The sequence below is a fragment of the Peromyscus maniculatus genome, chromosome 10 (genome assembly GCF_049852395.1).
Source record: "Peromyscus maniculatus bairdii isolate BWxNUB_F1_BW_parent chromosome 10, HU_Pman_BW_mat_3.1, whole genome shotgun sequence".
Lineage (NCBI taxonomy): Eukaryota > Metazoa > Chordata > Mammalia > Rodentia > Cricetidae > Peromyscus > Peromyscus maniculatus.
In genome coordinates, this window is record NC_134861.1 from 87,011,168 (window position 1) to 87,031,941 (window position 20,774).

Genomic DNA, 20,774 nt, shown 5'->3' on the forward strand with positions numbered 1-20,774 from the left:
TCTCTCTCTCTCTCTCTCTCTCTCTCTCTCTCTCTCTCTCTCTCTCTGTGTGTGTGTGTGTGTGTGTGTGTGTGCAGTGCCCACAGAGGCCAGAAGTCAGGGTCAAATTTCTCAGAACTAGAGTCACAGGTGGTTGTGAGTCCTAAGTGGATGTTAGTCACAGACCCCAGGTCCTCTCCAAGAGCAATAAGCATTCTGAACTGCTGACCACCTCTCCAGCCCCCAGAGTAGGGTTTCTATGGGTGTTGTACCTGTGGTGGTTTGAAAGAAAATGGCCCCTAAAGGAAGTGGCACTATTAGGAGGTGTGGCCTTGTTGGAGGAAGTGTGTCACTGTGGGGGTGGACTTAGAGGTCTCATAGATGCTCGAGCCATGCCCAGTGAGACACTCTGCTTCCTGTTGCCTGCATAGCAACATGTCCCTGCCCCTTCTCCAGCACCGTGTCTGCCTGCATGCCGCCATGCTCCCTGCCATGGTGACAATGGACTGAATCTCTGAACTGTGAGCAAGCCACCTCAATTAAATGTTATCTTTATAAGAGTTGCCGGCTGGGCAGTGGTGGCCCACGCCTTTAATCCCAGCACTTGGGAGGCAGAGGCAGGCGAATCTTTGTGAGTTCGAGGCCAGCCTGGTCTACAGAGGGAGATCCAGGAAAGGCGCAAAGCTACACAGAGAAACCCTGTCTCGAAAAACAAAACAACAACAACAACACCAAAAAAAAAAAAAAAAAAAAAAAAGAGTTCCCATGTTCATGGTGTGCCTTCACAGTAATAGAAACCCTAAGACAGCACCTCAGAGATAACCTGTGAGACTTTCTCCTGTCGACATGTACATTTTCTTCTGGGAGATACTGAACACAATGTCTCTTCCTTAAAATTCACAGTGAACATAGGGGAAAAAATGTTCTTGGAGATTTGCAACAAGGACACACTAACCACGTAGTCAAATGTTTCCTCTATAATTAACTGTGAATCCATTGATCTCCCATAGAAAGAGGATTTTGGGAACACAGAGTTCTATGTTATTGCATTTGGAGATACCCAAATACACAAGACCCCGAATATCTGCCTGGACAGTGCTAAAATCCAGTGCCTTGAAGGGATGTTTGAGGCAACTGACTGCAAACCATGTGACTTGGAGGTAAAGATGTGTCTGGGGGAGCACTGGCTTCCTGTGTCCATCAATCAAAAAGGGTCTTATGTGTCCCTTGCTCTCAGGCTTTTGAGAAGCAGTAGCTACCACCAAATTTTAAATTTTAGAAGTTGGGTATGGTGATGCTTTTAACCCCAAGACTCAGGAAGCAGAGGCAGGCAAATCTTCGGAGTTCAAAGCCTGCCTCATCTGCATAGTGAGTTCCAGGTTAGCCAGGGCTATGTACCCTGTCTCAAAAACAAAACAAAAAAGTCATAAAAGTCAAAGGTAAAAGGTTGTAAAGCCTGAGAAGATGGCTTTGTTGGCAGAGTGCTTGCTACATGAGGACTTGAGTGCGGCTCCCCAGCACCCACATAAAAGCTGGCTTAGTGGTGTCCATCTGTAATCTCAGTGCTGGGGGGGGGGGGGGGAAGAGATGGGCGGACCCCTGGGGCTCACTGGCCAGCCAGTCTAGATGAATTGGGGAGTTCCAGACTCACTGAGAGACCTGCCTCAACAAACACGGTGGAGGAGAACTGAAGATACCCCATGTTGACTTCCTGTCTGGATCACACACACAGGCCCCTCCTCCCACGCATGCGCACATGCCGCGCGCGCGCGCGCGCGCGCGCGCGCACACACACACAAAGTACCTAGCTGCCTTGGGCAAGTAGGTAACACGCCCTAGGTACAGTTGGTTGTCAGCTCCTGGGAGGAGCTCTTTGGACCACGTCTGTGTCACAAATGCGGACTGCTGCAGAAGCCCAGCCCACCTTGCGGCTGTGGCAGAATTCATAGCCTTCGGGTTTGCATTCATGCGAACGAATCAGGAACTGCAGCTTGTATTTCTCCAGCAACTTTTCTGTCACATCAGGCCCGAAGTAACAGCCTCCTCCTCGGACAGTGTTGGTCTTGCAGCCCTCTTGGGCCATGGGATCGCTCCACAGAATATCTACAACCTAGGAAGACCAAGGTACATATCCACTCAGTCATTCACAGGAAAAACAGAAGGAGGTGGAGGAAGAGGGTGGGGAGCAGGAAGCCGAGGAGGGAGGGAAAGAAGGAAAAAGTAGGAGGAAATGAATAAATTTCTATGCAATTAATATTTGACACATTTGTATTTTGAAGTTTTATTTGGCCAAGGAGGCCAGAGAGGGTGTTGGGTTCCCGGGAACTGGAGTTATAGATGGTTTTGGGATACCCTATGCATGCTGGGAATCAAATCCAGGGTCCTCTGGAAGAGTGACCAGTGATCTTAGCCACGGAGCCATCTCTCCAGCCCCATGCTTATATTTTGGATGCCGAGGCTGCATTTAAAAAGATTTGTCACATCTTTTTGCTGTTTGTTTTTGTTTGTTTTGAGACAGGGTCTTGCTAAGCAGCCATGACTGTCCTTGAACTCACAGTGACTCTTTTACCTCAGCCTCCCAAGTGTTTCAGACTTCTTGTTGTTTGTTTGTTTGTTTGTTTGGAGACATGGTCTTGTGTAGCCCAGGCTGGCTGAGAATGATACTGAACAACTGATCTCCTGCCTCCACTTCCCAAGGATAGGGATCGCAGGCAGGCAGCTTAGAGGGTTTTGTTTCACGAATGAGTGTGCACACCTATTGACTGGTAAGTACATACCTGTTTTCTTGAACATAAATCTTACGTAGAAGGTCAGCATGTAGAAGAGGTAGCATTGCTGGGGTAACAGCTGGGCATAAGGGCTGCTGTGCTACCCCTGGTCAGAGCCTGCATCCCAGGTCCTTGCACCCTGGCTCCAAAGTGAAGGCAGAGCTCCTGGAAATGGCCGACAGTCTCCCCTGGGGAGTTCACAGCCCTAGCTGTGGTCCTGGAGAAGCTCAAACAATGTTTTGCTTTTTAAAGTAACTTAAGGATTTTGACACAAAGCCGCAGAAGATCTGCGAAGTCTTTCCAGCAGCTCAGGTTCCCTGCTCCTGCTCACACTCAGAGAAGCGTTTTCCATTGCCAGTCTTACCCAATGCAGATGTGGATTTGGAGCGAAGACATGTAACACTTTCTGCATGTACTTTTCAGGAAAAAATGCATTTGATTTATAAGTAGCTGCACACGATTGGGTCACGTGTTGCAGAAGGAAAGACTTCCATTTTAAGTTTCAAGTGTAAGCTGGCATTGAAGCCCAGATCAATAACTCTGGGAGAGTGTGGCATCTGTTCCTCACCCTCCTTTGTCCAGCCAGTGGCTACTTCTGCTCACTTTAGCTTTCAAAAGATTCTGAATTCTTTTCTTTATTGGATGAACTTTATGAAACTGCCACTTTTGTAGATGACAAATGATGACACCATCAAGTTTTCATAGCTCTGTAACTGCCCAAGACCACCAACATTATCTCCAACCTGGTCACCAGGTGTGCTGATAAGTTTATGTCACATGACACAAGCTGAGAAAATGCCTCTCTGAGACTGGCCTATAGGCAAGTCTGTGGGGTACTGTCTTGATTAATAATTCATATGCCAGACCCATCCCACCCAGAATGTCACATAAGGAAACAGCCTGAGCATTCCATGGGGAGCAGGTCAGCAGCCCGCCATGGCCTCTTCATCAGCTGCTACCTCCAGATTCCTGCCCTGTTTGAGTGCCTGCCCTGAATTTCCTCAGTGATGGACCATGATGTGTAAGCAAAATAAACCCCTTTTTTCCCAAGTTATTTTTGGTCGTGGTGTTTAATCACAGCAATAGAAACCCTAACTAAACAGCAGCCAGGTATGGTGGCGCATGCTTTTAATTCCAGCGCTTGGGAGTCAGAGGCAGGTGGATCTCTGAGTTTGAGGCCAGCCTGGCACATGGTGAGTTCCAAGACAGCCAGGGCCACAGAGAGAAACCCCCATCTCAAAAAAGAAAAACAAAACCAAAAGCCTAACTGAGACACCAGGCTGGCCATTTCAGGGGCCTCCCTGACATAGCCTTGCCCCTGTAAATGTCTCTTCCCCTTTTTTCCTGAGTCTCCCATTTTGGCAAGTGATGGGCCACACTGTGCAGTGCATCCTTCTTATCTGCCTGTTTGTTTTCATCTGTCCTGACAGAATGAGTGTGTTTGGGGTAGCCATGTGTCCAGCTATACACACTTTTCCAGACTCCCTTGCAGCTAGGGATGGCCAAATGACAGAGTTCTAGAGAGCTGGGGCAGCCTGTACTTTCCTGAAAACAGGGCAGAAGCTACTGCCTGGTTCTTTTGGCCTTGTGCTGAAGCAGCCAGCTTCCTCCATAAAATTAACATGGAAAAGAATCCACTGAGTGGTACCTAACCTGCATCCCTAGCTGATGCCAAATCCTGGAAGAGGTATTCTTGGGCAACAGCCTCTCCCCAGCAGCCTCTCCCCACTCGTTACAAAACATTAACATGAGTTATTAAACAAAAACTAATGTCCTTCTGGAGTTTTAAAATTCTTGATAGAAAGAGGGACCTTGGTAAACCTCCTTCATTTATACAGTGGTTTTGATATGTTGGTCCCCCAGACGGCAGGCATTCTGAAGAGACAGCAGCGAGCCACACCTACCTGCTTCCACTCTTCCGGAGTGGGCTCCAGGACCCCACCCGCATCAGCATCACAGTCGGTGTCCGGGGCCAAGGGCTCCCCCTTCTCCCTGATCCTTGGGAAGCCGGCTTGCTCCCGGCACCGCTCCAGCTCCAGGTCCACCGAGCGGCGGCCCTGCCGGGACTGCCCCTTGTGGTCAACGCAGGGAATGCTGCAGGACCGGCAGGCTTTGTGGGCCTTAAAGCCAGAGCCCGGGTGAAAAGGCGAAGAGGGGAGAGAGCGGCTTTGAGGAAGGAACCACGGAGTAGGTCTCTGTCCAGAGCTTGTCGGGGTGACTTTCCTCTTCTGCTCCCGGTTCTCACTTTCCTTTCTCATTTTGCATCTCAAGGTAGAAACAATCTAAACGTGTTCAAAAATAAATAAATAAACAAACAAACAAATAAATACACATATACATGCACGCGCGCGCGCACACACACACACGTGTACACACACACGTGTACACACACACACACACACACACACACACTTGCAGGAATGAAATGCTAAGTCCTTTCAGACTACCGTTCCGGCATCCCAGGTCCTAAACCCTGGAGTCCACAAACCGTGCTGCTCTGTGCACTTTTCCTGAGCTGAGACAAGCCAGATCATGACAGCAACCCTCAGAACTTCGAACAGCAATCCCATGTGGCCACCACAATTCAAACATGTGATTGGCAGGCTTATATCTTTTTGTTGTTGCATTTCATGTTTAAATTATTCATATTTAACATACTTTTTGCAAACACACATACTGACATTTTGTATCTCCAAAGGAAAACTGTGCGCTATGCGAGTCACCCCCGTGTGTAGCGAGCCCATGCTGTCCACCCATCCGTCATGTAGCCTAGGTTTTCTGGTGGACAGTCGCAGCATTACCAATAAGGGAACCCTTCTTTTGCTTAATAATGCCGGCAAATGGAACAGTAGCAAATGCAGAGTCGGGACCAGAGCATAAAACATGGACGGGCAAGATCCTGCCTCTGACATAGGGCTCTCAAGAGAAAAACAAACAAACAAAAAATCTCTTCTGTGCGGGGTTTGGCGCCATCTGCTGGAAGTCCTGGATTGCGTGGGTTGATAGGCTGGTGTAGAATAGAGAAAGGCGGACTTCTGCAGGACAGGTGACCGGAAATGCTGTGATTCTACCGGCCGCAGAAGGGGGCCGTCACCGACTCAGTCATCCTGGTGCTGGGACCGAGTTGAAGAATAAATAGAATGCAGTTCTCGGGAAAGACAGGGGTCTGACTCGGAACTGCGTGGCAAGATACACAAAGACAACCATCCCTGGAGCCGAGGGCTACCAGGAAGGCTGAGGAGGCTAAGAACTCTGTGAGTGTATGTGCACAGAATGGGGGGGGGGGTGTCCCCCTCCCTCCCCGCGCAAATAGGTGCAGGAACCGATGTACAAAAAAAGACCCATCCCAGGGTTGACTGGCTTAGGACAAGAGCAAAGAAAAGTCCTGGAGAGGGTCAGCGGGACGAATGTGCCCTGAAAAGAATCCACTCTGCGTGGAGGTAATGAGGCTGTACAGACATTGGACAGGAGCTACCCAATTGATCCTTTCCTAACAACTGGGGGGGGGGGGGTTGAGATCACCTAGTCAGCCCCTTCTCACTGCATTCTCACAGCAAAAGTCAGTCATCACTGACACCCCTGTCACCTCTCAGGCAACTTTAACAATTCCATCACCCGCTCCTAGAAGTGCCTCTAACTTTGATTCTTAGGGAAACTTCAGGTTCCAGTGTTTTGAGCGTTTTTGGTAGGTGAGGTGAGGTGCTACTTCTCACAATTTTCGTAAGTCAACCCACGTTCTCACCAGCTCTATGGGAGCATCATCATTTACAGACAGCCAAGGAAACTGAGACACAGAGAAACCGAGACTCTTCCTGCACCCGATCCAGTTAGTCTGACTGGAGCCCTCCCACCTCCCCCCACTCTGCCCCCAGGGGCTCCCCAGGCTCCCCAGGTTGTACAAACAGCTGCACCAGCCCTGCCACAGAACTTTACCAACCAAATGTTCGGGAGTTAACATGTGCTAAGCCATGAAAATAAACTGTTCCTTTGACTCTTTCCAAAGTTCCTCCACTTCTGTGTTTTCAGGGTTACACACGGTTCTCCCCGTGAGATAACTGGCTCTCCTGCGGCTTGCTGTCTCTATCTCCAGATGGAAACACAGCTGAACAGAAGGTTTGGACTCAAAGTTTGTGAAATATCAAGCTTGAAAAAGACAGGTGCCAGGCAACATGCGGATTTAACAAGGGAAACAGGAAGAACTGATTGATAGGTTCTAGGGCCCTACACTCTCAATATAAAGGGGGAGGGGGAGGGAGAAAAGAAGAGATGGGTGAGAGGACCAACTAAAACTAAGTATGGGGGCTGGAGAGATGGATCAACATTCGCCCTTCTTCCAGGGGACCCAGCTTCAATTCCCAGCCCCCACATGGTGGTTCAGTCATCTGAAACTCCAGTTTCAGGGGTCCAGTGCCCTCCCCTACCTCTGCAAGCACATTCATACATGTACATACATGCACATACATACATGCAGACAAAACACTCAAAAAATATCTGATTTTAAAAATTAAGTGTGAAGGCTGAAGAGCTGGCTCAGCAGTTAAGAATTAACATCACTTGCTGCTCACGTTTGGCCTGGAGTTCAGTTGCCAGCATCCACCTTAGGCAGCTCACAACCACCAGTAACTCCAGTTCCAGGGGATCCAGCGCTATCTTCTGTCCTGCACAGGCTCTCACACTGCCATAAAAGTCTTTAAACATCAACCACCCCTGAGTATGTGTGCAAATGCCATAAGGAAACCTGCAGCTTTAAGGCTGAAGCTGGGCATGGTGGTGTACACTTGTAATCCCAGCACTTGGGAGGCACAAGAGGAGGATCACAAACTGGGGGCTAGCCTTGACTACACAGTGAGCTCTAGACCAGCCTTAAATTAACAAACAAACAAACAAAACAAAAACAAACATTAACGGCTGAGATGACCAGAAGACAGTTGTGAGCCCCTGAATGCTACAGAGCTCTTTCTCTCTTTAGCATTTGCTAAAGAATGTATCTTTTTCCTCTTCGAGCATTGGGTTGGGGACACAGGGATGTGTAACTTGTCCCTTGGCCACCAAATCCCAAGAAGCCGTACCCAAACCTGATAGGTAGAACCTGAGTACAGAAGCCTTGGACTCTGAGGCAATGTATGCATGCAATGAGCTCCGTGTAGCTCTGTGCCGTGAGCCTGGTTCTGTGTGTTGAGGAAGGGTGTGCGTAAGTTTAGGAGGTCAACAAGACAAACTAAGTCAGTGTTGCCAACCTAACTTAGTCCTGTTTCTAATCTCTGTCTCTCTAGTCTTCAGTAAGGGTCGTGCACTCTGGGATAAAGAGTGTGTTCGCAAACTTCCCTTTCAGGTAAACATAGACATTTGACTAAGTTCTTGTCAATTAGATCAGAAGAGAAATGCTGAGTGCCATGGGATGTCCATAAAAGAAAAGAGCTCTTTCTTCTGTTCTTCTTAATTGGCTAGGATGCGACCACAATGACTGGAAGGAACTCAAGCAGCCATCTTGGATCATGATGCACTGTGGCAGGCTAGCAAGAATTCCAAGTTCCTAAGACTGCGATGTTGCTACAGACCTTCGTTTACACAAGAGATAAATATTTAACAGAGACCTTTGGAACTTTCCGTCACCTCAGCCAAAGGTAAGCAGCATTTTATAAGGCATGTGTAACATATTTAAATTGAATCTTCACAGTGCCAACAATATAGTTTATTCATATCCCCATTACGCAAGTTAAATCTAAGGTCATGTTAAGTTAGCTTGTCCAAGGCCACAAATTCTAAGCAGAAGAACTGGAGTTTTTATCCCTTTCTGCCTCACTTCTCAGGCCAGGCTTTGCTGACTCAGGCAACACTTTCTTTCTTTTAAATAATCTATTTAACTTTATTTTATGTGTGTTGGTATGAAGGTGTCAGATCCCCAGGAACTGGAGTTAGTGACAGTTGTGAGCTGCCGTATGGGTGCTGGGAATTGAACCTGGGTCCTCTGGGAAAGCAGCCAGTGCTCTTAACCACTGAGCCATCTCTCCAGCCCTCATGTTCTTACTTGAACATCTTTGTGGCAAAGAGTATCATTCCTCCCAGATCTCTCTCCCGATTCTTTGTCACAGGATGCAAACTGCAACTTTCTTGCTGAGCAGATGGCCAACCATAAAATACTTTGTTTCCAACTTCTCTGCAAGTGTAGGGGTCCCATGTAACCACGGTCTGATGAGGGGGATCAAAGTGGAGACCCTGCAAGTTCTGGATTGTTTTGGAAGGGGCAAAGCCTCTGTATTCCACACACACACACACACACACACACACACACACACACACACACACACACACCCCTGCAACACACACACACACACACACACACACACACACACGGCCCGCCCCCCTTGTCTGGGAGGACATGGCAGCATGTTTTCTTGGCAGTACAGATCCCTAGGATGATTCTCTAGACAGTGACATGGAACAAAGTTTGCCATGTCACCGATACCTGAAAATTCCAAGACTCAAAGCCAGTCCTGACTCTCAAACTGTGTGCTGTGGTGTATGTCCACAGCCACTGGAGACATTCAGAGTCAAGGCAGTACATTCTGTAGTAACAAGTTCCATGTTGTTGGAATGGTCAGGAAAGCGCCACAGAGGTGGCCATGGGACAGTTGGAGGATAGATGCCTGACATACCGTGAAAAGTTTAAGAGTCTATTATGAGAAGAATACAAAGCCTTTGTTTTCCAGGCCTCTGTTTCTAAAGTGAAATGGACAATAGGAAGCTATTGTTCATCAGCTATAATCCACTCCTTGTCACATTCTCTACCTCCTCTGCCGGCACACAGAGCTGTTGTAGGCACCTGAAGAACAGACAGTCTCTGGATCATTTTCATATCTCCTTAGTATTGTCTTTGCACATGGCAAGCAAGCATCCTCCCTGACCATGCTAGGTGCTGAATACACCTGGGTTGAATTTAGTTAGATGATTCAGATATAAATCATTTGGGGATATAAATTATTTGAGAAACAGAGGCTCTTTGGGTGATGGTATTAAGGGACAATTAATTAGAATCATCTAAATCAAGGATGGCAAACACACAGCATTGGCTGCCACTCCTCTGTTTTGTGTCCATGACAGACATTGCTAATGGATTACAGCACACTTGCTCCCTGTGAACCCTCAGCCCTTTCTCCACATTCTCACCAGTTACCAGGCAAGGTGACATTTATTTTACATTGACAGTGTGTCTAGACAGAACGTGAGATTTGTATGGTCTCATGAATCAGTACCTTGTGCCTGTCTAGTTTAGCCAGAAGTTCCAAGTCAGTCCTGTCTGAGACTCCGCCATGAAGAACCAGGACTTTCTCATCAACCATTGTGGCCAGCGGAAGCCAGCAGAAGACATCTTGGAGTGTCCTCAGGATTTTCTTCCCATGTATCTGAGAAATGATACCGACAATACATTCAGCATCACAGAGCTCAGTCTGAGGGAGAAGAAAGTTTGGCTTGGAAAGGGGCACACCTTGTATTTATCCATCACTTCCTTGGTGAAGCCGTATCTGGACACAGAGGCAAAGCACACAGGAAGATGCATTTAGTGACAGAAGTCATGGCGTGACCACATTTTATAAAAGTGCTTATTCTATTTTTGTGCCCTTAGAATACATAGAAAAAAGAGAGATAGAAATCATCATCAAGAAGTTTACAATTTCGCCATTATTTCTGGGAAAAGAAATTATGAGATGTTTAAATTCTATTCTTTTTGTTTATCTAGACTTACTACTTCCTCTGAGCGAATCCTTATTGTTTACAAGTTAAAATACTAATATGCTAAAAATATGTTCTTATTACAATAGTAAAATAACATGGAATTTTAAAAAGTCTTTTAAAATATTATATACTGTGTGTTCTTTTAGAAATTAGAAAACTTTTTTTTTCCTGGTAATTGAACCCAGGGCCTGTGCATGCTGGACAAGTGCTCCATCACTGAACTACAACCTTAGCCCTAGGAAAACTATGTTTGAAAGGCATCTAAAGCAAGGACTGTAGAAAAGTAACTTTTTGCAACTGAAAGCAAGCACCCAACAGCCAGCGTGTCTGGGCCTGTACCGTAAGTTCAGGAGGTGATCCTCATGGTTTCCTCTGTTAAGATGGAACTCTTTAGGATAAACCAACATGAAGGCAAACAGCACCATTAGGACCTCTACTGAGTCCTTGCCCCGATCCACGAAGTCACCGTTGAACACGTACGCCCTCTCTGGCGATGGTAGACCGTTCTTCCATCCGAAGATGAGTCCAAGAAGAGGCAGACAGAGGAGGAGGAGGGGAAGAGAACATTATGTTAAAGGCAGCTGTGTCAGGCAGAGCCAATCCTGTGATCCTCCACACGGCAACACCAACCAAAAGGGAAATGTTTCCCGTTGTGTTATATTTCCTTTCTAAAGAGGCTGAGGATAGGAGACGCCCATCAAACTGACATTTGATGCACAGACACGGCGTTGCCATGTGGGGTGAACAAAGGATACTGGTCTTGTGACATGGAAACCACTTTTAAGTTTCAGGTACTTAAGGACAATAACAAAAATAGTCATAGGCTGGAGAGATGGCTCAGTGGTTAAGAGCACTGACTGCTCTTCCAGAGGACCTGGGTTTAATTCCCAGCACCCACATGGCAGCTCAAAACTGTCTGTAGTTCCAGTTCCAGGGGATCTGACACCCTTACACAGGCATACATGCAGACAAAACACAAAATAAAAATAAATAAATCATTCAAAAAAAAATAGTCATACTGACTGCCATGGATTCATAGAGATTAAATAAGATAATACCAGGCTGAGCAAGCCAGCCTGTAATCCCAGCACTTGGAAGGTGGAGGCAGGAAGGATCAGAAGTTCAAGGCCAGCCTGGTCTATATGAGACCATATTTAAAAAAAAAAAAAAAAACTAAAAAAAAAATTATACATTTTTTATTATATGTTATTTTTTATTATATATAATGATTTTGAAATACAGTAGATATACAAAGTAATATTGTACTAATAAAATATTAAATATGCATGGTTGGTTCCATAGCAATCTTCTTTATTTGGAAAAATAGAAAATCAATTGCTTAATAATGATTCCAAGTGTTTATCAATATAACATTTGAGTTTGCCTAAATTTTACAAAAAACAACATAAAACCACACACACACACACACACAAAACAAAACCCAGAACCAAAAGCAAAGCTGATTTTTGTATCATGTCTTATACATACACATACGTCATTTAAAATAATATTTTAAAAATCTAAGCGATTGGGGCTGGAGAGATGGCTGAGCAGTTAAAAGCACTGGCTGCTCTCTTTCAGAGGACCCAGGTTTGATTCCCAACACCCACATGGAAGCTCACAACCATCAGTAACTCCAGTTCCAAGGGATCCAGCGCCCTCTTCTGGCCTCTATGGGCACTGCATGCATGTGGTGTGCTGAAATACATGCAGGCAAAAAAAAAAAAAACCCATAAAATAAAAATAAATCTTTTTTTTTTAAATACAGGCTATGTAAAGCATTTGTGTAATGGAGAACATATCTGAACTTTTAAATTAAGCCTCAGAGCAAGAAAGTAACTTACTTTGAATGTTCATACCTTATAAAATATAAAAATTAAGTCGTCCAATTGGCCATGTAAATCTCCTAACAGAGAAAAAGAATATTAGTTCACACTGACCCTTCTTTAACAAGAAAAATACTGTGCCTGGAAGACCTGACCAAGTTAAGAAACCAACAGATACTAATCTGGGGACAGTGGCTGTCATTTCATCTCGCTGCACATGGACTTAGTAAAGCACACGATTCTCACCAACAGTGAATTATCCAAATTGTCCCTGAAGCAAAGACGGCAGAGAATAATCCAGGGTGGTAAGGGGTGAGAGCTGGGGACCTCGCCCCACTTCAACGAGAAGGTGCCACTGTGCATTTCGGGGCCAGTGTTGGGAGATTGTTCAAGAGAAGTTACCAAGGCTATACCTAACAAGAAATCTCCTGTTCACGTGTTGAAACAATGATTTTTAACTTTCAGATGTTTGCAGGGTGAGGAAGACATATCCGCTGGACCAGTTCACAACCTGTCGTGTGCATCTGTCTCAGCTGGAGTGTGGCTTCTGTGCTCATGGATGCTGCTCAGCAAATGGAGAAGACTGGCTGCTGGGTTCTCCACGGGAGACGTGTGTATGGATGGAAATAATAACGCTATAAGCCTTGGAATTTGCTCGAGCACCAAGGAATAAAATGTCTGCTCACACAAAAGGCTGGGTGGGGTTTCTTCGTTTGTTCTTTGCTGTTGGTTGGCTATTGTGGTGATTTTATTCTCAGTATGGAAGGTGAACTCGGAGTCACTATGAATTGCTTCTCTGAACCATGTCTCCTCTAAGTAAGCGTGGGACAACTGTGTGCATGGTCAGCTGAAGGAGAGGCGCTTTGACCTGCTCTTCACACACCATCACGCTCCCTCCGGCTCAGCTCCTTCTCCCGGAGCTCTCTCGTGTTTTCTGGTTTGTGTCTATTCAGGGAAGGCAGCTCGCATGGGCGGGCGGGCACTTACCGCACACTGTGATCTCCTCGCTGTAACAGGTAGAGACCCGGTTGATGTTCGGCAGCTGGGCCAGGTGTTTCCTGGTCTCATACAGAAGATTCAAGACATAGCGAGCGTGGAGCTGCTACTGGGAGGAAGGAAGAGTGGGAAGGGAACAACACCAGTGGCCCCACTTTTGCCGGTGGATGCCCAGCCACCCCAGACCCCAAAGGGAACCCAGGAAACCGTGGATCACTCAGCTGTTTTCATTTCTACTTTTCTTCCCGTCTGTGAACAGAGTCACCTCCTCTCTCCTGTCTAGTCTATAAAACTCTTTGCCCTTAGGGAGCAGTGCGTATCCGCAGTAGCAAAGCATGAATTAGCGCATACATTGATAGTGTAGACTGATCCTGCTGTTGCTTAGAAACAGCACCCCAGCTCCTACCCGGCTTCCATCTTGTCGAAGAGCGGAAAGGACTGGGGTCTAGGCACCTCTCAGAACTGAACCGCTTCTCACCAGTTCTGCGCTGGCCATGGGGGTGTCAAACCAAGACAGGGTTTTGCTTGGACCTTTGTCTCCTGACAGGTCTCCCTGCCTCAGCCCTCCCTGCACGCCAGTCTCAGCTCAGCAAGCACTATAATGTTATCATTACTCCAGAGAGGTTCTCACGGTGAATCCCTGCCTGTCCCGGAACTCACGATCTAGACCCCAGCTGGTCTTGAACTCACAGGGATCGGCCTGCCTCAGCCTCCCAAATCCTGAGATTAAAGGTGTGAGCCACCGCGCCCCACTACACAGGGACGAATTTGAAGAGCTGCGGGAAGGCCATTCCTGTGCTTCTGCCTCTGCATCTCTAGTCGTCCCCTTGGATTCCTCCTTGCTAACCACAGTGGCCTTCCCGGGGTCCCGGAACAGTCAGTCCACGGAGATCCTTCCTCAGGGCCTTTGCCCTTGCTGCTCTGTCTGGAATACTCTGTTCCCAGATAGCTCAGGTGTATCCCTCACCACGCCGGACCTTTGCTCAGGCATCTCCTTCCCAGACGCGGTAAAACTGCCTCTCTCCTGGCCTCTCTTCCACAGCTCTCATCTGTGCTACCACACACTGACTGATTAGTTTAGTCCTTGTCTTCCTCTACCACCACCGTGTTAGCGGCAGGACAGCTGCAGTACCCGGATGAGCGTGAGCATCCCGGAAGCCCTCACCAGCTGCCTGCAGGTTTCCGTCTTAGAGACCGGGCTGATGGACCGCAGGAGCCTGGCTGTATTTCCGGGGCTGGTTTGTTCCGCCCTTACTCATGAATACAGATCGGTGGGGACCCGCACCCCAGCTTAAGCTTACTTGTCTCCGCCTGAAAGCTTCCACCAGGGCGGTGGCATGGTCGGGAAGAAGGGGGAAGGAGAGATGTGGCCCGGTGTAGCTGTCGGGCACCTCTATGGATCCATAGTCACCGCCCTTCTCCGTCTCCACATCCTCGGCGAATCTCTCCTCGGTGAACATGCGGTTCAGGAAGTCCCCTAGTCCAGACACAGAGGGCAAAGGCAGGCCAACTTAGCATCAGACCTCGTGGGACTGTTAATGCCGAGGGACCCCGCCAGCCTGGCGCTGGCTCCAGCCCAGGATACGACAGGGAAACCGAAGTGAGAGGAGTAAGGGGCACAGGAGGAAGGTTGTGTTTCTGTGTCAGTACAATCATTAGTTGGTATCTAGTCTACATTTACTTTTTAAAAATCACCAGAAAACGGTGATGGAGAGGCGATGGCTCCCAGTTAGGAATGCTCGATGCTCTTCCAGAAACCCTGACTTAGATTCCCATCACTCTGGCATCTCACAAAGTCCTGTAACTCCAGCTCCAGGGGGATCTGGTGCCCTCTGCTGGCCTCCTCCGGCACCTGCACTCATGTGTGCATACACACTTTTACATGTGATTTAAAACATATCTATTTTTTTTTTTTAATAATCAAAAGGTTGGTCAGAGAGAGTCCAGAAATGCAGAGGCCTGTGAAGGCAGGAGGAAGGTCAGAACAAGGCCAAGGAGGAAAAGATTCTGGGCCATTCACTTTGTTCAGTGGGCACAGCAGGGGTTCAGACTGTTCCCAGCACTGCAGCCTCCTCCAGCTGCCAGCCTCTGAAGGTCCAGGCCAAAGGTTTCCCTCCTGGACTGCAGGGGACCATGAGGGGCAGGCCAGAAAGACTATGAAGGCAGCATCCCCCCATCCTTCTCTCCAGGAGGCCTTCAATTAGGGACTCCCAGGCTGACATTGCCCCCAAGGTCCTGGTGTCTGGAGGCTCCTTTTTCATTATTTCCCAGGCCTCCCGAGTTGCTGGCCAGCAGTCTACTCTCCATTTCCTGCATCTCTCTCCAGCCTTTCCATCCTGATCCACTTTCTCCCACCTCCAGTGTTTCTTGCCACTTAGAAAACCAACTCCTGGGGCTAGAGAGGTGGCTCAGAGGTTAAGAGCACTGACTGCTCTTCCAGAGGTCCTGAGTTCAATTCCCAGCAACCACATGGTGGCTCACAACCATCTGTAATGAGATCTGGTGCCCTCTGTTGGCCTGCAGTCATACATGCTGTATACATAATAAATAAACAAATCTTAAAAAAAAAAAAAAAGAAAAAGAAAACCAACTCCTTGCACTTAAAATCTTGTCTCTAGGAATGTTTATAGGAGAGCCTAAGCGAAAAGTTTACTCTGTCATTCATCTGCTGACCATCTCACTCAATCTTGACCTCTCCCCAGATTCCTCATCCATTCTCTGTGTAACCCCACCCACCTTGCCCCTGTGATATTCAGACAGAAGACCATGTCACATGACAACTCATACTCACTCTCGTGGTGGCTGCTGGGCGTGAAGTGATCCACAAGGTAGCTAAAGAAATCATGGAGCTGTGGGAAAACCAGACAAGGCTAGCTTTAAAATACCAGGGAAAGAGAATCCAGGAGTGATCCAGATCAGCTGAACCTTCCAGCACCAGGCCAGCCGCCGGGGCTGGCAGGCAGTTCCCCCTCCCTGCTGGCATCCCCACGCACCTTGACCTGGTCTTGCTGTCCAGCATACTCTATAGACTGGAAGATGTTCCAGGTACATCGCCGCCTCATCTCCAGGCGGGCCATGTAGCGCCGGTACCATCTCTGGATCAGGGCCGCTGCCTTGAAGGCTGTAAGCCAGATGAAGAGACAAGCCCATGAGCAGGGACCCCCAGAGATGGAGCAGGAAGCAGGGGAGGGTGGTGTGCAGACCCTGCCCCATTGTACAGACGGGCACAAGATGGCAGGGGCAGCACCACCCAGACATGCCAGAAGGAAGCATCTATCTTCCTGTCGGTCACAGAGGTTTGTCCTCCACGCCCGTCCCACCATACCTCCAAATTCCTGCCACGGCTGATGGATGGTACTACCAGTTTATTGGGTTCTCACTTCTTGAGGTTTTCACCTCACCTTGACCCCTGTCTGAATGGAGACCTTTGCAGTTACCTGGTGGATGCCTGAAGCCAGGAATAGTAATGACCCTACCTATCTATGCTCTTTTCTGTTTTTCATTATTAAGTCAAGAAAATTCACCTTTTCACCTAAAGAAACACCTTCCTGCTACCCTTAGGAACATCGGAGTAACTGCATCTGTATGCTGTATTATTATTGTAGGCCCATAGCTAAACCAAAGATGGACTACTTGACAAGAAACTCTGTGGGGCTAAGAACTGGCTCAGCAGTTAAGAGCAACGGCTGCTCTTGCAGAGAACCCAGGTTCAGTTCCCAGCACCATGTGGCTGCTCACAACTGTCTGTATTTCCAGTTCCAGGGGATCTGATACCCTCTTCTGGCTCTGAAGGCACCGAACATTTATGTTGTAGAATATTATTTAAACTAGTCACAAAGATGTGTTCATTTGTTTGTGCTGCAGAACATTACTTTAACTCTGTGGAGGTGTGCTACATTTGTTTCATGATGTAAGAATACGTTACACTTGTTTTGCTGCATTTGTTTATGAAAAGATGTGTTACATTTGTTTCACCTTGACTGCCTAAGGCACCTGACTGGTCTAGTAAAGAGTTGAACAGCTGGCCAGGTGGTGGTGGCGCAGGCCTTTAATCCCAGCACTCGGGAGGCAGAGGCAGGCGGATCTCTGTGAGTTCGAGGCCAGCCTGGGCTACCAAGTGAGTTCCAGGAAAGGTGCAAAGCTACACAAAGAAACCCTGTCTCGAAAAACCAAAAAAAAAAAAAAAAAAAAAAAAAAAAAGAGATGAACAGCTATTAGCCAGGCAGGAGAAAGAATAGGCAGGGCTGGTGGACAGAGAGAATATATAGGAGGAGAAAGAAGAGAGGAAAAGAAGAACATGAGAGAGAATGGGAGGGACATGCCTGGGGCCAGAAGCCAGGTCGCCACCAGCCAGCCAGACAGGAGAAACAGTGAAAGTAAGATACACAGAAGGAAAGAAAGGTCAAAAGCCCTGAGGCGAAAGGTAGACAAAGAGAAACAAGTTAATTTAAATTAAAAGACTTAGCCAGAAACAAGCCTAAGCTAGGTTGAGCATTTATAACTAAAAAGTTTCCCTATCATGATTTGGGAGTTGGTTGGTGGCCCAAAAGAAAACCTGGTACAATATCTTTACAATATATATGTGTAAGCAAAATGTACATACACATAAGATATAAAAAAATAAATTCTTAAAAAGAAAAGAAGCAGCTGGGTGGTAGTGACACATGCCTTTAATCTCAGCACTCAGGAGGCAGAGGCAGGTGGCTCTCAGTGAGTTCCAGGCCAGCCTGTTCTTTAGAATGGGTTCCAGGACAGCTAGGGCTACACAGAGAAACCCTGTCTCAAAAAACCAAACCAAAAAAAAAAAGAGAGAGAGAGAGAGAGAGAGAGAGAGAGAGAGAGAGAGAGAAAGAGCAAAGAAGCGTTGTGATGGAGCAGCTGATTTGACAGCTAAGATGACAATGTGACAAGTGAACCTACAGCAGACAGAGCATGAACACTCAGGCCAAAGAAATGAGTCAAGTCCCCGAGGAGCAGACCTAGACAGGGTGAGAAATCTTCACACTATTCTCAATGGAATACGATGTAAAAGATTAATTATTTATTTCTGGAGTTTTCCATTCAGTACTTTCCACCCAGTCATAGTTTAACTGTGGATAAGCAACATAGTTGGGAATGAAAATATGGATAAAGAGAGACTACTGTATACATGTAGAAGAGTCGGGGTCTGAGGATTCTGGGAAGGAGATGTCACTTGGAAAGATGGCCAGGATTTTACACACTTGAAGAGTGTGTGTGTGTGTGTGTGTGTGTGTTATGTTCACATTCTGACAGCAGGCTGAATATCTAGAGATTGGGTTCCTCTCAAGCCATCTTACATCTCAGCATCTTCATCCAGACAAGTAATTAGATTCCATGAAGAACAGGGATTCTCTTGATGTCACACAAGTAAGTTGTGTTTCCTAGGTCCTATGTTACTGTCTTGGTTAGTTGTATGTCAACTTGACACAAGCTAGAGTCATCAGAGAGCCTCAACTGAGAGAATGCCTCCATAAGATCCGGCTGCAGGGCATTTTCTTAATTAGTGATTGATGGGGAGGGCCTAGTCCATTGTGGGTGGCTCCATCCCTGGGCAGGTGGTCCTGGGTTCTACAAGAAAGTAGGCTGAGCAAGCTGTGGGGAGCAAGCCAGAAAGCAGCACTCCTCCATGGCTTCTGCATCAGCTCCTGCCTTTGAATTCCTGCCCTGCTTGAGTTCCTGTTCTGACTTCCCTTGATCATGAACAGTGATGTGGAAGCATAAGCTTAATAAACCCTCTCCTCCCCAAGTTTCTTTGGCTATGGTGTTTCATCACAGCAGTAGTAACCTGAACTAAGACGGTTAGCAGTCTCAGTTTAAGAAATACATTGAAGCCGGGTGGCGGTGGAGCACACCTTTAATCCCAGCACTCAGGAGGCAGAGGCAGGCGGATCTCTGTGAGTTCAAGGCCAGCCTGGTCTACAGAGTGAGATCCAGGACAGGCACCAAAAACTACACAGACAAACCCTGTCTCAAAAAACCAAACCAAAACAAAACAAAAAAAAATTGAGGGGTGTGGTAGCACATGATTTTAATCCTAGCATTTGGGAGGCAGAGGCAGGCAGATCTCTGTGAGTTCCAAGACAGCCTAGTCTACATAGTGAGTTCCAGGACAGCCAGAGCCACATAGTGAGTCCCTGTCAATGATGATGATGATGATGATGATGATGATGATGATGATGATAGTAATAATAATAATACTTTGTTCTATTAGGTATTTGGTCACATCCATGCAAAAGTAGCTAATACAGATAACATTAGTAGCTCTATAAATTTGTTTCTTTTTATTCTCTCTTCAATCCTTTCTTCACAGAAGCCAGGGATGTTTTGAAGAGGTAAAAATATTGTTACAGAATTCCTTATTTTGAATTCTTTGGTCCTTCATGCCTTTGGAATAAAGTTTAGTCCTACAGAAGGCTGGACATGGTGGTACATGCCCCCAGTACCAGCAGCCCCTGGGAAGCAGAGGCGAGAGAATTGTGGCAAGTTTGAGATCAACATGGTCTATAACGAGTTGCTGGCAGCCAGAGCTACACAGTGAATCTCTACTTTAAAAGACCCCAAATAAGCAAACAAGATCCTGCAAGATTCGGACTGGTCTGGCTTCTTCCAACCTCAACAGCTCCACCCCCTTTAATTCTCCACCTCTTCACTTTAGACCATTCCGTTCCGTGAATGGGCATCAGTTTTTTCTCCCCGCTGACCCTGGTACAGGGTGGACAAGCATTTTCATCCCCGTTTGCCCAACATCATTTCATCCACTTGTGTACAGTCTGGATAAACTCTGACAACAAGAACTGCTGGGAACATTTTAATTCTATCAGCTCAGATGGTCTGCTGAGCACGCTGGCGGTCGGTCACTGCCAAGGAGCCAGCAATTTCCTAGAGGGGGCTTGAGGACAGGTCAATGCTTCCATCCTGAGGAGTTCCGCCCCACGCAGCATGGGCTCTGCGCACCAAGGCTAGCTCAGAAGGAAAGAAGCACATACCTTTCTCGGCATTCTGAAAAGCAAAGTGGTGCTGGGTGGAGGAGCTGCTTCCCATGGTTGAGGTCCAGAGCTCCTGCAGGACGCGGACAGCAGATCAGTTGAGGAGGTCCAGAGCTCCTGCAGGACGCGGACAGCAGATCAGTTGAGGAGGTCCAGAGCTCCTGCAGGACACGGACAGCAGATCCGGAGGAGAGAGGTGTTTGCTGACGGAAGGGCGCTGTCAGAGGGAGATTGACACAAAGTGTCAGTTCAGAGGGAATAAAGTGTCTGTGAACCCCATGGGAGCACCCCCCCCCCTCCAGGCTCGGTACACAGGGTTTGTTTATCCCGTGAGAATTCCCTCCGTTTGTCAACTCTTCTTCCTCCCGTTTTCATTCTCTACTGGTTTTTCCTCCGTGGTCTAGAAACATGAGGGTGGCTTTTGAGGTTTCAAAAATGCTTTTCATAATCTCTGCCATCCTTAA

The 20,774-nt window shown here is 47.3% G+C and overlaps 1 protein-coding gene and 1 long non-coding RNA gene across 5 annotated transcripts in view; one reads left to right on the forward strand and one right to left on the reverse strand.

Annotated features, from left to right (window-relative positions):
• The window catches only part of Ppef2 (protein phosphatase with EF-hand domain 2), a 31,947-nt gene extending 11,435 nt beyond the window's left edge, over window positions 1–20,512 (reverse strand). The window contains exons 1-11 of the mRNA XM_006993500.4: window positions 20,311–20,512; window positions 16,297–16,424; window positions 16,095–16,152; window positions 14,605–14,780; window positions 13,295–13,409; window positions 12,341–12,387; window positions 10,821–10,987; window positions 10,234–10,270; window positions 10,001–10,150; window positions 4,652–5,029; window positions 1,904–2,089 (exon numbers count right to left, since the gene is read on the reverse strand). Of these exons, the coding sequence (XP_006993562.1) occupies window positions 1,904–2,089; window positions 4,652–5,029; window positions 10,001–10,150; window positions 10,234–10,270; window positions 10,821–10,987; window positions 12,341–12,387; window positions 13,295–13,409; window positions 14,605–14,780; window positions 16,095–16,152; window positions 16,297–16,424; window positions 20,311–20,365 (1,497 nt within the window). The 5' untranslated portion in view covers window positions 20,366–20,512. The remainder of the gene's footprint in view (window positions 1–1,903; window positions 2,090–4,651; window positions 5,030–10,000; window positions 10,151–10,233; window positions 10,271–10,820; window positions 10,988–12,340; window positions 12,388–13,294; window positions 13,410–14,604; window positions 14,781–16,094; window positions 16,153–16,296; window positions 16,425–20,310) is intronic.
• On the forward strand, window positions 1,965–12,999 carry LOC102909658 (uncharacterized). 4 transcript variants are annotated; one of them, XR_013043016.1, is made up of 5 exons: window positions 1,987–2,103; window positions 4,611–6,007; window positions 6,774–6,860; window positions 8,196–8,371; window positions 12,773–12,999. It is a non-coding gene; the product is annotated as an uncharacterized LOC102909658 (long non-coding RNA). The 4 variants fall into 4 exon arrangements; XR_013043015.1 differs by having other exon boundaries at window positions 4,611–6,001; XR_001576183.2 differs by lacking the exon at window positions 4,611–6,007 and having other exon boundaries at window positions 1,965–2,103.
• Window positions 20,513–20,774: the final 262 nt, after the last annotated feature.